The sequence below is a fragment of the Kryptolebias marmoratus genome, linkage group LG20, assembly GCF_001649575.2.
Source record: "Kryptolebias marmoratus isolate JLee-2015 linkage group LG20, ASM164957v2, whole genome shotgun sequence".
In the NCBI taxonomy this organism is placed as follows: Eukaryota; Metazoa; Chordata; class Actinopteri; order Cyprinodontiformes; family Rivulidae; genus Kryptolebias; species Kryptolebias marmoratus.
Window position 1 is genome coordinate 19661668 of NC_051449.1, and position 15233 is coordinate 19676900.

Genomic DNA, 15233 nt, shown 5'->3' on the forward strand with positions numbered 1-15233 from the left:
TGCTCAGTACAGTAACATGAATTTGTCGTTTTCCTTTTGAAAAAAGGTTCATTATTCTTCTAATAATAGATTAAACTGAATAAAACCTGGAGTTATTAAATGATAAAAGCTGAAATTCATGTTTGTCATCTCTTATTTAAAAAGGTGCAACCACAATTGTTGTATTGAACTCGCCGCATTTTTATATTAATCTTTAAAAAAAATAAACAATTCAGCTTCTTTTTCTTTCATAGCACTTTTTAATGATTTTCTTTCAGTCAACTTGTGCTGCATTCAAAGAAAAAAGGTTCACAGAACAAAAACTGAACCAAAATGAAAATATTTTAACATTAAAAAAAAATGTTTTGTTTGCAGCATAAATCCTTTGACTTTCTTAAAAGATTTGCCTACAGGTCAGATGAAATACAGATATTTAAAAAGACAGAAATTACCTCATAAAGGTAAACAGAACTAAAATTCATGTAAGCTGTGCAAAATCAACAGATAATGTTAAAAGACCTGATGCATTTTTCTACTCCTAAGTGTTGGTGTCTGGTTTTAAGTGATGAACTTTAGATAAGATTTCTGGTTAAAGAGCATCCAATTATGTTACGTTACCAAAACAGCTGGCAGCGTGATGTTTCCTGTAGCTTTTGCATTAACTGCAAATTTTTTGGCATATAAGGAGATCTGGATAAAGTGTCCAAAACTGATCGTTTCAGACAAAAGGATGAACTGAGGGGTAAATGGAGGTCATTTCCAAACCCAAAAAGATTTATTTCACTTCAAGTTAAGCAAATCTAAAATGAAGTGCATTATGTTGGCTCCCATTTCATTCTTTAAGATAAATAGCAACACTCACTCAAAGAAGTTTTAATGGGAAGCCTGAAAATTGTTTCTTTGAATTAAATTCTACTGAATTTAAATGTTTGACATCAGATGAACAGAGAACATAAAAAAAAACATTAAATTACTGGTCAAAACGAACAGATTGTCTCATTTTGAACCTTTTAGCTGCCTTTGGCCTCTCTTTTGGAAAGAGTTCAGCAGTCAGTGAGAGGAAGGGGGTGCTTTGTTTTTTTGTTTGATATTTTTGTCTCTTTCAAAATTAGGCAGGACCTGTGAGTGCCACAAACGCACCCGAGTTTTGCTCTGTTTTCCTGTTTATGATGTCCTGGAGAGTAATGGGCAAATGTTCATTTTTGTCCCTCTGAGGTGCGTGAAGCAAATCCACGACTGCACAGCCGGGCTTGGGACGCCTGCGTCTTGATGCCCGTTTCTCTGCGCGGGTTTTTGGTGGAGGGAGGTCGTCACAGATTCGAGAGCAGGCGGCGGTGATGCCGCAGAAAGAGGGGTCGTCAGAGTGAGAGGACCCTTCTGAGCTGCCCTCTGATGGCGAGTCTCTAAAAGCAGGTTGAAGGAGTTGTTTTGTGAGGAATGTGGCGTTTGTGGGCACGGGTACTGCATGACATCCGACAGCTCCGTTACACAGCTCAGGAGAAGCTTGGAAGGAAGGTTTCAGTGTCTCCACTTTGTCCGTGGGTTTTATTTTACGCCGCCTCCGCTGCGCAGCAAAATTTGGAGTATAAAAGCGTGAGGGAGAAAAAGAAGGCATGTGTTTAATGACAGTCACGGGAAAAAGAAAGCCCACCCTCTTTTAATTTAAGGGTTTTATGTATCAGAACATAAGAGAATGATCTGATTTTTAACAGGTGTGAAGATTATTCAATTTATTTATTAAAGAAAAATGAAATTAAAATGGAAAAACTAAGTCCTCTCTTGCTGCTTCCACAGGATCTCAGAGGTTCAGTATCAGTCAGGAGCTGCTGATCAGACGTATTGATGAACTGATCATCATCAGAGTTTGGTCAGTTTGCTGCTCTGGAGCAAACAGGTGTGTGTTAGCACTACGTTAGGGTGGAAAAACATGAGCAATGACCTTAGAGAAGCAGCTGTTGTTGCTCATCAATCTGGGAAGGGTCAAAGGTCATTTCCAAACTATCTGGAGGCCATTATTCTACAGGGAGAAGGATTATTCCCCAGTGGAAAACATTTATCACAGCTGCTAATATTGTGAACAATCTAGCAAATTTATCTCAAGGTCAGACAAAATAAATGACCAAAAAAAACCCAACAGCTCCATCTTAGACTAAAGGCCTCGGTTAGCAGGTTAAAGGTTAAAGGTCACGACAGGACAATTAGAAAAAGACTGAAGAAGTATGGCTTCTCTGGAAGGGTTGCAGAAAAAAGCTTCTTCTCTCTAAAAACAAACATGGCAGCACAACCTGGGTCTGGAAAACTGCATCTGAATGAACCACAAGACTTGGGACAGATGAGACCAAAGTAGAGATGTTTACCCATAATCCACAGTGTCATATTTAAAGAAAACCAAACACATCTATGAGCACAAACACCTCCCACCAGCTGTCAGCACGGTGGTGGAGGGTTGATAGTTTGGGGTCCTTGAGGAGTCACTGAGTCGACTATAAACTCAAAGGACTCTGTAGTCAAATGTGAGGCCATAGCAGCTGAAGCTTGGACCAAACTGGGTCATGATTCAACAGAACAATGATCCCAAACACAGCAGCTGATCTACAGCAGAACGGCTCAGAAAGAAAATCCAGGTGTTGCAAAGGTTCAAAGTCCAGATCTCAACGCTACTGAAATATTGAGGTGAAGAGCTGAGCAGAAACAAATGTCTGCAAACCTCAACGAACTGAAGCATCAATAGAAAGAAAAGTGTGCACCACTGTTTTGTGCATACAGATCCTTTGTACGAGGCCCCAGAAAAGTTTTATTATGCCGATACATGAAACCCTAGAACTGAAGGATGGTGGACCTTCTTTTTCCCCATGACTGTAAGAAAAACCTGCTACTACCTCATTATGATTCATGTTTTTGTTATGCAATGCAAAAATAATTTTACACACCTTTCTGTTTGCTGGAGAAAGACTCTGGGTCTCCTCTGCATGCAGCATTTCTGGGCCTGTTAACCAAAGACGGAGGTGGATTTTTATTCTAAATATATACAACTAATATTACATTACCTTTGTTTTTCGTATGTAATGACTTCTTACCTTCAGTGGTGGCTAACTGGACAGACTCAGAGTAGATGAGTGGATACGATGCGCTCCTTTTCAGGCCCATCTCATCACAAGAAGAGAGCTGCCTGCTGAGCAGACAACAGTATGAGGGGAAAGACTGCACGTAGCACTTTTATCAAAACATCAGTCAAGGCTGTCTTATTACTGAAGTTTCCACCTGTGATGCTACTGATGACTACCTGTACTAAAAAGCTGTGCTCATTTAAAGTGCTTATCCACATTGACAATTTCTGCTTTATCCTGTGCTATAAATGCAATTCAGAAGTGAACGTCGACACTCATCATCCAACCTTTCCGGGCCGCAGTAGGTGTAGCTCTTGGGGCTGGGCGGCTCTGGCTCTGAGCTCGATGGGAAAGTGATGCGGCAGTGGTTGAAACACAGGAAAAGGCCAAGACACAAACACAACCCAAGAGACAGCAGCAGGTAATTCTGCCTGTCTGAAACCTGGAAAACAAACCGTTCATCACAAACCTGTTAGCAGAACTATAACACATTTTCTTTTCAAAACACACAGAGAAAATGTGTTTTAAGGTCAGAGAGGTAGTATATTACATAATATCCCAAAATATTAGCTTTCTGGATTCAAACCATCAGTAAATATCACTGACTTTGTCCTAAAAAGAACTATATGTACTCAGTTGTATCAGGCTGATAAAACACTGATTACAGATGAAGGCTTTGTGCCTGGAAAATCGTATCTACCTCATTCTGCAGCTGGCTGACTCTGACAGACAAGTTGAGAACGAGGTGAGTCACGTTCTCTAACTGGCCCTGCAGCAACTGAATGGATTCAGTCTGACGCAGGTCCTACAGGGAGAGAGACAAAAACAACAACAACCAACTATATTCACTGACATGCTTTGTGGTCAGTTTTCAATTAGCATATATTTATTTATTCTACATTTATCATGTACATCTGTAGTCAGACAGTGGATTTATAGTGCATTTGCTGTTCTGCACAAAGAAAACATAACACTTTACTAATTCACAACTCTAGTCCCTGGCTGGGCTTTTCAAAGCTATGATGTTATGGCCAAACATTCAAAACTTGGGCTTAAATTCTTAGTAATTTGGTAGCTTGGTAATTTTTACTCTGAACCCATAATTAAAACGTATTGGGGAAAAAAATGAGACAAAAAGCACGCCGCATCTCTGCATGGCAGCTTATCTTTGCTTACCTGCTCCTCTGCTAATCGGGACGTGTTCTGGAGCTTAATGATGGTTTTGTTGAAAGCTCTTTGCATCTCCTCCATCTGCTTCCGATACCTCAAATTAAGAAAAGAAAATTGGAGAAGACTTAAAATCACCCTATACTCAAGAGTTCAAAAACAGAGAACAGTCTCCTCCTGTGTTATTATTTCTAATAAGGCTGCTGATGCTTATTGGCACCCACAACACTAACTGTTCAAGACTCATTTTTTTCCTGATAATTTTTGATTTGCATCTACTCCTGCAGCTTTAAAAAACCCTTCCAAAAAGTACATCAAAATATGGATCAGGAATAGTGTGAGATGACTTTTGGACACATGGTGTAGACAAAATTAAAAAAAAAAAAAAAACGAAACTATAAAACATTTCCACATACACAACGATGGAGTTTTGGTGAGAAAAGCCAGCCTGTTTTGGAGTTCTATAGCTCAGACACAGAGCGGTATTGGCACCCTTCAACATTTCTCCAGAACGTTTTTAGGCGTGTCACTGTGCCTCACCTCTGGCTGAGCTGCTCCAGGTAGCGCCCGCTGAGCGACATGTTCACCTCCAGAGCCTTGATGCGGTTGTTGAGTCTCATGAAGACGGACTCTTTCTGGTTGGAACTGTGCATCAGGTTCCCGTTCTGCTCTGTACCATTGAAGGGCTCCGCATAGATGTCTGAGAGGGATGGTGAGGTAGGTGAAGAGGCAGTTGGAGGAGAGGGATGAAACAGCTGACCACTGCCGGCTGAGGATGTAGAAAAGTCTTCTGCGTGCTCCTCCGTTATCGTATCTGTCACAGGCGTGAGGCTGCCAGAGGGCTGAGGCTCTGTGACGGCGTCTGCCACAGAGGGGGATACTTCAGTGGAAGCTGGGATTATTTCAGACACGACTGCTGGTTCGGCCTGATCTTCTACAGAAGACGAGGAGGTGGAGGAGAGAACTGGAGCCTGAGGCATCTTCTCTTGGGTCTGGATGGGAACATTTGTTTCTTTTTCAGGAGCGTCAACATCAGGCTTCTCCTCTGTTGGTGCTGCTGTTGGTTCGTCTGCTGAGACACTGATAGTGGGTTTTACATGAGCAGAGCTGCTGAGAGAGGCTGAAAGCTCCACATGTTTCTCCTCAGGTGGTGCACCCTGGCTCTTTTCTGGCTCCAACGTCTTTGCTGGTTCCTCAGAAGACAGCTTTGGTGTTTCCACAACAGGGGTGGGTTCGATGAAGGACGATTCAGTCAAACTAGGTTTGGGAAGGTTCAAGCTCTGACTGGGCTCCAGCACAGTGAGCTCAGATACAGATCCCTCTGCGTTCCCTGAAGGCTGCCCCGTTTCTGATATGACTGCTTCACTCTCTGGCTCCTGCTCAGAGGCTTGTTCTTTTTCATGGGGTTGATTCACCTCAGCGTCGTGTGGCTGAAGCTGCGGCTGAGGGCAAGATGAAGGGAGCGCGGGTAAGGGCCAGGTGGGTGTCAGGATGGTAGGGATGATATTAAGCGTTCTGTCTATTGTTTGGCATGACCTCTTTTTGGATAGCGAGGCTGAACACTGCTGCTGAACAAACTCCTGGAAGGAAGCTGCACATGAGCACAAAGAAGAAGAAAATGGAGGGCAGCATTTGAGGTCGTCTTGATGTCGCTCATGATGATCCTTTGCGTGTCTGTCTTCATCCACCTCCTCTTTGTCCAGGAGAGTGATTGTAGAGCCAATTGGTTGTTCTTCATCCTTCTCTAGCGGGATGACTAGTTTCTCCTCCTCTGGGGGGAGCTCCTGTTCACATTTATCAGTAGTTTGTGTTTCTGACTCAGCTGTCTCAGTTGGAGAAGAAACCTGCACATCTTCAGTGTCTAGACTGAAGGGAAACGAGAACAATGTTAGATACGATAAAAGAAGACCACGTGATAAACATTAAAAGTTAAAGCACTCCCGTCAACTGTCCCAACCAACCAGAACGTCAGAAAATCTTCCAACCCAGGTCAGCAAAGCTAGTTGCATCAAACCCAAAAAGACTCAAAGCAGGAACTGCTGCCAAAGGTGCTTCATCTCAAGACTAAGTAATGTGATATTTCAGCTTTTTATCTTCATTAAAATTATAAAAAACATATAAAAATATATTCTCACTTTGTCAATATGGAGTACTGGGTGTAGATTAATGAAAACAATAAAGATTTTAAACAATCGTGACATCTTACTACAACCTACTAAATTGAAAAAAGTAAAGGAGGTCTAAAAACGTTTTGAAGCCAATGAATTTCACCAAAGCTTGTTGGGTGTGTAAAAAAAAAAAAAAAGCCGTACTCACACTGCAGTGAGGTTAGTTGTGACAATCTTAGTGGTGGTTTCAGGTTGTTGTGATGGCTCAGTGAAGTTCCCTTCTTGCGATGAGAGGTTGCCTTAAAATGAGAAGGAAACATTAGTAAGAATGAGCTGTAAACATTGTTTAATTACATCCTTTATCAACACTGGGTGACCCACCGCACACCAGTACACTGTATATTACTAATAAATAATTTACAGTAGTTAGGAAAATAGCAGCGAGTGTCTTGTTCATACCAGAGTTTCCCCCGAGAACATTGACAGCAATATTGTTCACCATGTTCAAAATGGCATCTGAAGAAAAAATGCAAACAACAAAGTCACAAGTTAATAGATCACTAACCTGGATATAGGATAAATGTGCTCATCTTAAACATAAAATATATATTCATTAAAAAATGTATTCAATTAAAGACCTGTTGCTGATCCAATCAGATTATTGGATTCCCCAGGTGAAACTCCAGGGGGATAATCTGCAGATTATTAAACACATTCAAGGTTTTCATAACTACACAAAAATATCCATCTGGTAATAAAACTAAGAACTAAATTTAGAAAACAATCATAATACAGATAACTGGAACAATTGTATGTTTATGACGTACGTCGTCTTTGAAGTCTGATTCAAAGGGTGCATCAGGTTGTTTCGACAAAAAAAGGAACTGGAGGACTGAAAGTACAGTTCTGTCTCACCTGGGTCGTCATCCTGATCATCTGGTCTCTCTGAAGGATCAGCAAACTCCTCGTACTCTGCCATCATACTTGTGCCAAACACTCTGACAAAAACAAGCCCGGTCAATTTACTGTTGTAAGATAAGATCTACAAAACTCACTTCATCTGTAACTCAGTTTATTTATATGGCACCACCTCAGGGCGCTGTACAAAAACAATCATGTACATTGTAAAAAGCTATTTAGTAAATGTTATCTATCTGAGGAAGCCAGCAGATTGTGTTGAATCTTCCCTTTGTCTCAATCTCCCATCCTGAGCAGCATGATGGCAACAATGGAAAAGAAAAAAACTCCCTTTTAACAGGAAGAAACCTCCAGCAGAACCGGAACCAAAACCAGGTTTTCAAACTAAAACCTGGTAATGTGTCATGTGATTTGCATGTTAAAAAGATATTTCAGATTTTTGAAGTGAGGTTCTGTGGAAAGGTTATCAATATATCACCTGTTGTATATAGCTCTTGATTGACCTCAGTTTGGAGGAACAGAGTTAAATTCTGACTGGACTGATGAGCTAATGGCTAAAGAGGCCAAAACCAACTTCAACAAGGCCAAAAGCAACTCAAATCTCAAACACGTCATAGCAGTTCTTGCAAACGCTGTATTATAAACCTTTATGCCACAGTCAATTTATGCATTATGTGGATTTTTTCAAAAGGTATCATAATAATCCTGCTGAAAAGACAATAGGAATGCAAAATTGGCAGCAGGTTAAAGGTTTATAGATCACATAAATCATAATAAAATTTTTGAAATTCAAGGAGCTTTAAGATGGCAAATTCTAACTACCGTATTTTATGGACTATAAGGCGCACTTATATGACAAAAGTTCAGAAATGGACCATTCATTGACAGTGCCTCTTAAAATCCAGTGAGCCCCGCTCAGAATAGCTGTTTGCTCATCAATTTGGTCAGAATTGAGCTCCATTTCACAAAAATAAATCTGCTTTTTTAAATTTTCTTGTCTGTTACATACCTTATGAGACTAAGAGGACAGAAATGTTCAGAGCCAAAGTGAGAGAGCAGTTCCACCTGAAAAATACAGACATGTAAATTGTGACTAGATTAGATTAAAATGTGAAAAATCCTACAACCAACACCCCTACTTTGAGTAGCACTTTTAAACAGGACACAGTGGATTTCGTATTGCACACAGGAACCAAACACCGATGAACAGACTGTCAGTGAGTTACTGTGTGAGTCATTAAGACAGAAGCAAATCAGAAGTTAATCGTGTGACAGAATGAGCTCCATTTTGTGAATGAGTGATCATATGTATGAGATTTCAAATGTTCTTAAAGTGAATGTCTCAACATGAGAGTTGTGTTCAGGAATCTTGGTTAGATCCGATCAGGTTACATGATTAGTGTGCGAGGACAGAAGTCACAAATATGTTTTCGTTCATCCGACCACAGAGCACTACAAGAAGAGCAGGCTAACCTTTATGTACTTGGTGAACATCTGAAGCAAGGCAAAAAGAAGGGGAAAAAAGAGAGAGAAATTACAGATACAAGCATGCATTCAAAACAAGGACTGAACAGAGAATACTGATTTAATCTGAATCCTTTCAGATGAAATTGTGTCACCATCTGGGCCGAGCTGCACTGCTGGTTTTATTCACAGCAATGAACATTATAAATAACACTAATAACTGAGACAGGACAGTCTAATGACAACTCATATACAAACAGGTTGTAGTAGCTATTTAAAAACAATAAAATAGAAGGACTCAAACGTTTCATTCACGGGGATTAAAAAGGAAAAGAAAACTCCCTGACTGGGTTAAAGGTTAAGCAGTCTACACCAGCGGAGAACACAGACTACAGTTTAACTAATAAAAACTAAATATTGGGCTCACCTTCACATATTTGGCATAAAGTTGCTCGTCTAAAGGGAAGCTCTGGACTGTGCGTTCATCCCTGGCATGAAAGGTTCCCAGTTTAAGCCACTTATTTGTTGGGTATCTGAAAAATGTCATTTCATGCAACACAGTCAGTTCAGTGATATGAACACTGGGAAAATCATACATATTGAGGTCTACGGAAAAAACACAGGCTGCGTCACTTAAATGTGATACCATCAAAATGTCTCTACTAGGATTTGTTACTTCTTATTTATTAAAAAATAACGCTATTACATGGTGATACATCTTGTTTTTATAGCCTTTTAGAAGATATACAGTAGGACAGTGAGTTGTAAAATGCAACAAAACAGCGAATGAAAAGGGGAGTGACAACTTTTGCTACCTAATTTTTAAATACTACTTATAGTACTACGTCAAAATGGTGGCGTTTCAGTGTTTACCTATCACTGATGGAGACAAGAAAGTCTTTAGGAGTGGACGAAAAAAGCTCAAAATTAGCAATGTCCAGCTGCTTCACCTGGATGGGCTCACAGAGCTCAATAATAAACCTGAACAACACGGAAACAGGATTAAAAGAATGCCCTTCACATGGAGATGAAAATTAATTTGTGAACAGAAAATACAAACTGTACCAGATTTTAGTACTGCATGGATTTAGCATGTACATGTCCATGTTCTCCTTCAATATGGCTGAGGTGCTCTGAGGGGAAAGAAATTGGAGATGCATCTCAGTTTATATTTATTTACGTGTCAATGTTTTCTAAAAGGTATGAGAGAATGTACTTTAGCTTCTGGGTTAGCGCCGAGTAGCTTGGCTCCACATTCCACCGAGGCATAATTGTTAAAGTTCTTTTGGACTTTCTTCACAGTATGAGAACCGCCGTTGCTAGAGGGGTGAGTAGACAGTGCTGTTGAAGGGAAAAAAAAGACAACGTTACAGAAAGAAAACTTTGAAATAATTTCTTAAGTTTTGAGCTTTAAGTGCGACAAGAATCAGCTCTAATTTCCGTTCTTACTCTTCTCTTTCTCCACCTCCATCATCTTCCGCTTCCACTCATCAAAAGTGGGGATGTCCTCGGGGTCTTTGCTGCTCGCAGGAGGATCCGTGTCTGAGGTGACAGGGGAACCGGCGTCCTGTCAGAGATAATGAGAACACGAGAGCTGGGACACATCCTCTGACAGAGGGAGGAAAATAGCTCGCATGGTGTCTGAGCGCCTCACCTGCTTGTGGGAAGTGTTGGCTTCCAGATGCTTAGTGCTGTGAACAGCTGGAGAACTCAGAGGGGGGTCGGTGAGGGTTTTGGTACCTGCAGTGTGAGCGTTGAAAGTGTTCTCCAGGAAGGGTGGAGGGCTGCCGTGACAACAATAACAAGCATTAATGTCTTGTTTAAGAGCGGAAAACTGGCCAAAAGCTCTTATTTTGAGGTTGTTCTTGGTGGTTTTTATTTAGAGATTTGTAAACGGTGATCAACTGTACCAACCTGTTTTTGTCATATGGGTTGTTCGCTTCTTCTGCACAGTCAAAATCAGTGGCCTCGGGAGCAGCTACATCATCTGCATCATTGGAATCACTGGAAAAAAAAAAACAACACATTTTACCTAAGATATGTGCACAATAATTTGAGGCCAAGCAAACATTCTCTGTCTTGTAACAGATGTTTAAAGATAAATATTTTCAAAGACAGTAAAAGAAACCTGCCTTTTTGGGATGTCCTTTTGAGAGCTCGGGATGCTGGGATCATCGTGGTTTGGAGCAGGGAGACCAGAGTCAGTGAAAGGTGGCGGGGCAGCACAGTTTTGATGCTGAGACACAGACGAATCAGAATGGCAGTACTCAGAGCTTTGCTCAGGTTGTGAAGATCCTTTGTCTGCCTCCAGTTCAGCTTCTGGAGCAGCATTCTCTGCATCAAACCCCTGATGGAAAAAAAAACCCCAAAAGATATTGAAGTGGAACGCTTGATCCATTAACTAATGGGCGGATCAATTAAAAACCTAAAGCTGTAGATGTTCCAGACACAATCAATAAAAACAACAGGATAGTGTGGTGCATATGGATGCATTCTTGGTCTATATGTTAGTATTTTATGCATTTATTACTAATAGTGACATCATTTACATTGCAAATCTCCAGTCTGCAGAGTGAATGAGGCTGGAAGATGACAACAAAAAAGAAGAACTGTGCACACTTCATTAGCTTCCTAAGACTGTATGTGTCTATTAATGTGTCCTAAATTTTAAAAAAGACCACTCTTCATGAGAAAAAAGTTCAGAAATCAGAAGTAGGATTAAAAAAAAATTTCTCTGAACCTCCGCATTCTGTTTTTGCTCCTCTTCTTGTGTCAGCTGCTCCAGGTTTGAGTGACGGTCTTCTTCCACTTTTTCATTTTTAGATGAGGACTGAGCCGGTAAGGCTGAGCTTTGCTCATTCTGAAAAACAGAAAAAAGTTTAACTTTTTTTTAAAAATGCAAATTAGCATCTACTAAGATATAATTAGTATGGATCCAGGAGGAAAAAAGTGACATTTTGGTGACAGAAAGTAAACATTCACAAATATAAAAGCACTAGATAAACTATTGAACAATTCAGATATTCACAAAGTGCACTTACAAGCACAAAAAACCGAGCATATAGTATCTTGAGGCATAAGGCAGATAGCAGTACTACAGAATACTGGACCGCTACCTTCTCAAGAGGAGTTGCTTTCTCTGGCTCCTCCTCTGAAGGGACATCCTGTGAAAACTCGGGCTTGTGGACCTCTGGGTGCAGCTCCAGGCAGCCGACATGGCGACCAGAGTACCTGCAGAGGTGAAAGGCAACCACTGCTACACAGTCTGAACAAGGATTGCTTCATAATGTGCTATATAAACAATCCTGGGATCTCGAGCCAGGCGATGGGGAATTTATACACACTTTTATTGAGCAAACAATATTTTGTTTAAGACTAGAAGCCCTTCTGTAACAATAAAAAAGAGCTATAAAGTGTTACTTAATAATGTCATTTTTTTTTGCTGGGATCTGTTAAAATGCATCACTAGGTACATTTCCTGCTGTGAAAAAAAAAAGAAAAAAAAGCAAATGCACTACTTGGCTTTTTCAATATCCTTCACAGGAGACTTTAATTTTGACACATAAGAAAGTCTGGACTTGTTTGTCTCAAGAAAAAAAAAACATGTTCAATAACCCATCTCAACCAGCTTTTGGATGCTGATGATAACTGTGAAAGTTAGGACTAATGTGGATCTCAAGTTGGCTATAAATAAATAAATAACTGCCCTTCTGTTAAATCTCAAATGTGACCAAAGGAGCAGAAGAAAGGCTGGATTCTTTAGAGCAGTCCTTCCCAAACTTTTCAGCTTTCGACCCATAAATTAAAAGTGACAAAGGTGTGTGACCCCATCTATTGGCTGTTTAAATATCTAAAAATGGTAATGACCCTATTAAATATGAGCATAATGACTACACAAACAGTCCTAACATCCATTGTGATTTTTTTTAAATCAATTTATGATTTGTATTTCAATTATGTCACAATTATGGTGCAAATATATCATAAAAACTAGGTTATTAATTGCAGGTTGATATCTGGACCCCTACTTGGTGTTGGGTGACCCACATTGGGGTCCCGACCTTAACTTTGGGAATCATTGCTTTAGAGTACCCAAACATTTGACCAAGCCTTATGGACTCATCCTAAGAACGCTGCTTGTACACTGTGCAATATCTGTAAACATGCTTTAATGTGTAAGTACTGTATTGTACTGAGATGCTGAACGTTTGGGAACCACAGTTTTAGAGGACCCAAACAACCTCAGATGACGCTGTCAAAAGAAATCTAATCAAATTTATTTATATAGCCCATTTAAAAATGGCTGCCATTGGCCAAACTGCTGTACACAAAACACTAAGTAGTAAAAAGATAATACTGAACACAAGAGACCATAAAACAACCAAAAAATAAAAACAAATGAAAACAGTAAAAAGTGATCAAGTTAACACAGTGATCATCTCTGTCATGGCAGGAAAACAGACCAAGACGCTTTAAGTCACTGTCATGGTGTCTTTTTAAAATCCAAAACTGATTTTTAACACAGACTGGTCCCCAGTCCAGGCCATTATTAAGATTTCACATCTTATTTGAGGTTAGGACTCTCACTGGACACAGTGCAAATACAGTGTTGGCTTTGCTACCCACTTAACTTGGCAGATATAATATGAAACCTAAAGGGGTACGACTGGTGTTGAGGCATGACTCGATTAATTATTGACTTGCTGTTTAAAGGGAGACACGTTGACCTTCCAGCATCAAATTCAAAGCAGCAGAATATGCTGGACCCTATTACACAACAAGATGCTTCAGTGCTGTTCATCGGCTCTGACAAGAAACAACACCTCAAACAGGAGCTCACAGGGTTCAGGCAAGAGTTGTGCATTTATACAAAAAACAATTCTGAACTACATGCTGCTGAGGACAGGAGAAACAGCATGAAACATCTACTGTTCATACGACAGGACTGAAAAAGCTAACAGACTATGGTCATTTACCAGGGCAAACAGCGTCAGCAGCTGTAGCACTTCCCAAAAGTGGGGCATGTGATGTCACATTGTTGTGACATAAAATGTTACGATGCAGTCGTCTGAAACACTTATACTGCGCTGCAGAATCATTTCTACTTTCATTTTACTTAATACAAAAGTTATAGTATTATACCAAGAACTCCTTTCATACCTTACAAAGAAACTCTGTATTTTATTATTAAATCTAGGACAAATTTTACTTTATGTATTTCTTCATATATTACTATAATACTGCCGTGTAGTTTTAATTTTTTCTTTACCTGTTACAAGGGAAGAGATGAAGATACTTCCTTTCAGCTAGACCCCCAGGTTAAAATGCAAACCAACGAACTGTATCACATTTACAACCATAATACATTCACAATTAATCTGGGAGATTCCTATGTGAAGGGAGCTTTGTAGACGTTTAGAGATTGTGTGATCTTTGGTATCTGAGCGACTTTGCACTCACCCTGTATATGACACAAATTTTAAATGCCAAACTAGTCTTTCCTCATGTCTGTTTAAGGAAAGGCAGGTGTTAGCAGGCCCTGCCAACACCATCAACACCTATCAATGAAAGATTACATCATAGCTGTCCCTCCCTTCTTTTTATCTGAAGTGCAGCAGTCAGTATTATAAAGTTACTATCCTCTAATATCACTGCTGTAATAATCCCACATAACCTCTCGCTGTTGGCTTAGCTGTTAAATCATCCTGAGCACAGGAACCCCGGGCTTTCCAAAGTGAGGACATGACTGCTATGAAAGGCCTATAATCCTGCCAGCTGCTAAGTCAGACCTGTGGCTAACATCGACTCTTGGACACTCAGGTTTACACGGATGTGCAGCAGCCTCAGCAGAGTATCTTTAGTCAGGTGTTCATTAAGAAAAGTCCCATTTTGCCCTTCTGTTAGTGTAAAAGAGTTTCACACTCATGGTGGTAACAAAACTCCGCTCAGTCACGCATGTCACGGCTAGGTAATGCGTAATACCAGCTTAATGTGCTTCTTATCGAACTAAGTTAGTCTGTTTCAACTTTAGCAGCTGAAGCTAACTCATCCCGACAGGTCAGAGGTCAGCCAGGTGCCACATCACAGCCTAACGTCGTGAATGCTAGCAGCAAGCTACTCTGCCTAGTAAACAACGCTAAACAGCACAGGCCACATTAATATTTGTTTTTATTCACGGCGCCGAAGAATGAAGTGAGAAAACAGTGTTCTAAATAGGACACGTAAAAAAAACAACTCACCAGCAGACTACAGCTACACATAGCGACACTGACACAATTCGCCACAACAGTTGTGTCATCTTCATCCCTCTCCTGCCGGGACAGACATCCTCGCCGTACACGAAAGAAAAGTTTGTCCTTGTTTAGTTATTGCCTTCTCTGACAATACGACATAAATTCGCCAGCCGTGTCCCGCTAACTTCACCGAGTTGGGTAAACTGTGATGCTAACCGCTGTTTCCTACTCACGCAGCCTGCTACCGAGCGTCAGAG

At 40.4% G+C, this 15233-nt stretch overlaps 1 protein-coding gene across 3 annotated transcripts; it reads right to left on the reverse strand.

Moving 5' to 3' along the window:
- Positions 1-535: 535 nt before the first annotated feature.
- On the reverse strand, positions 536-15233 carry LOC108238335 (SUN domain-containing ossification factor). Of its 3 annotated transcripts, none has more exons than XM_017420343.3 (24): positions 14983-15233; positions 11860-11974; positions 11484-11603; positions 10876-11090; positions 10658-10747; positions 10398-10527; positions 10193-10310; positions 9960-10084; positions 9809-9876; positions 9617-9724; positions 9171-9276; positions 8753-8773; positions 8289-8344; positions 7277-7359; positions 7000-7056; positions 6821-6877; positions 6570-6660; positions 4794-6119; positions 4263-4350; positions 3787-3891; positions 3374-3528; positions 3057-3148; positions 2910-2965; positions 536-1543 (listed from the first exon to the last, which is right to left on the reverse strand). In XM_017420343.3, the coding sequence occupies exons 1-24, from the start codon at positions 15045-15047 to the stop codon at positions 1088-1090; spliced, it is 3903 nt and encodes a 1300-aa protein (XP_017275832.1). In that variant the 5' UTR covers positions 15048-15233; the 3' UTR covers positions 536-1087. The 3 variants fall into 3 exon arrangements, with proteins under 3 accessions (XP_017275832.1, XP_017275831.1, XP_017275833.1); XM_017420342.3 differs by having other exon boundaries at positions 3057-3151; XM_017420344.3 differs by lacking the exon at positions 8753-8773 and having other exon boundaries at positions 3057-3151.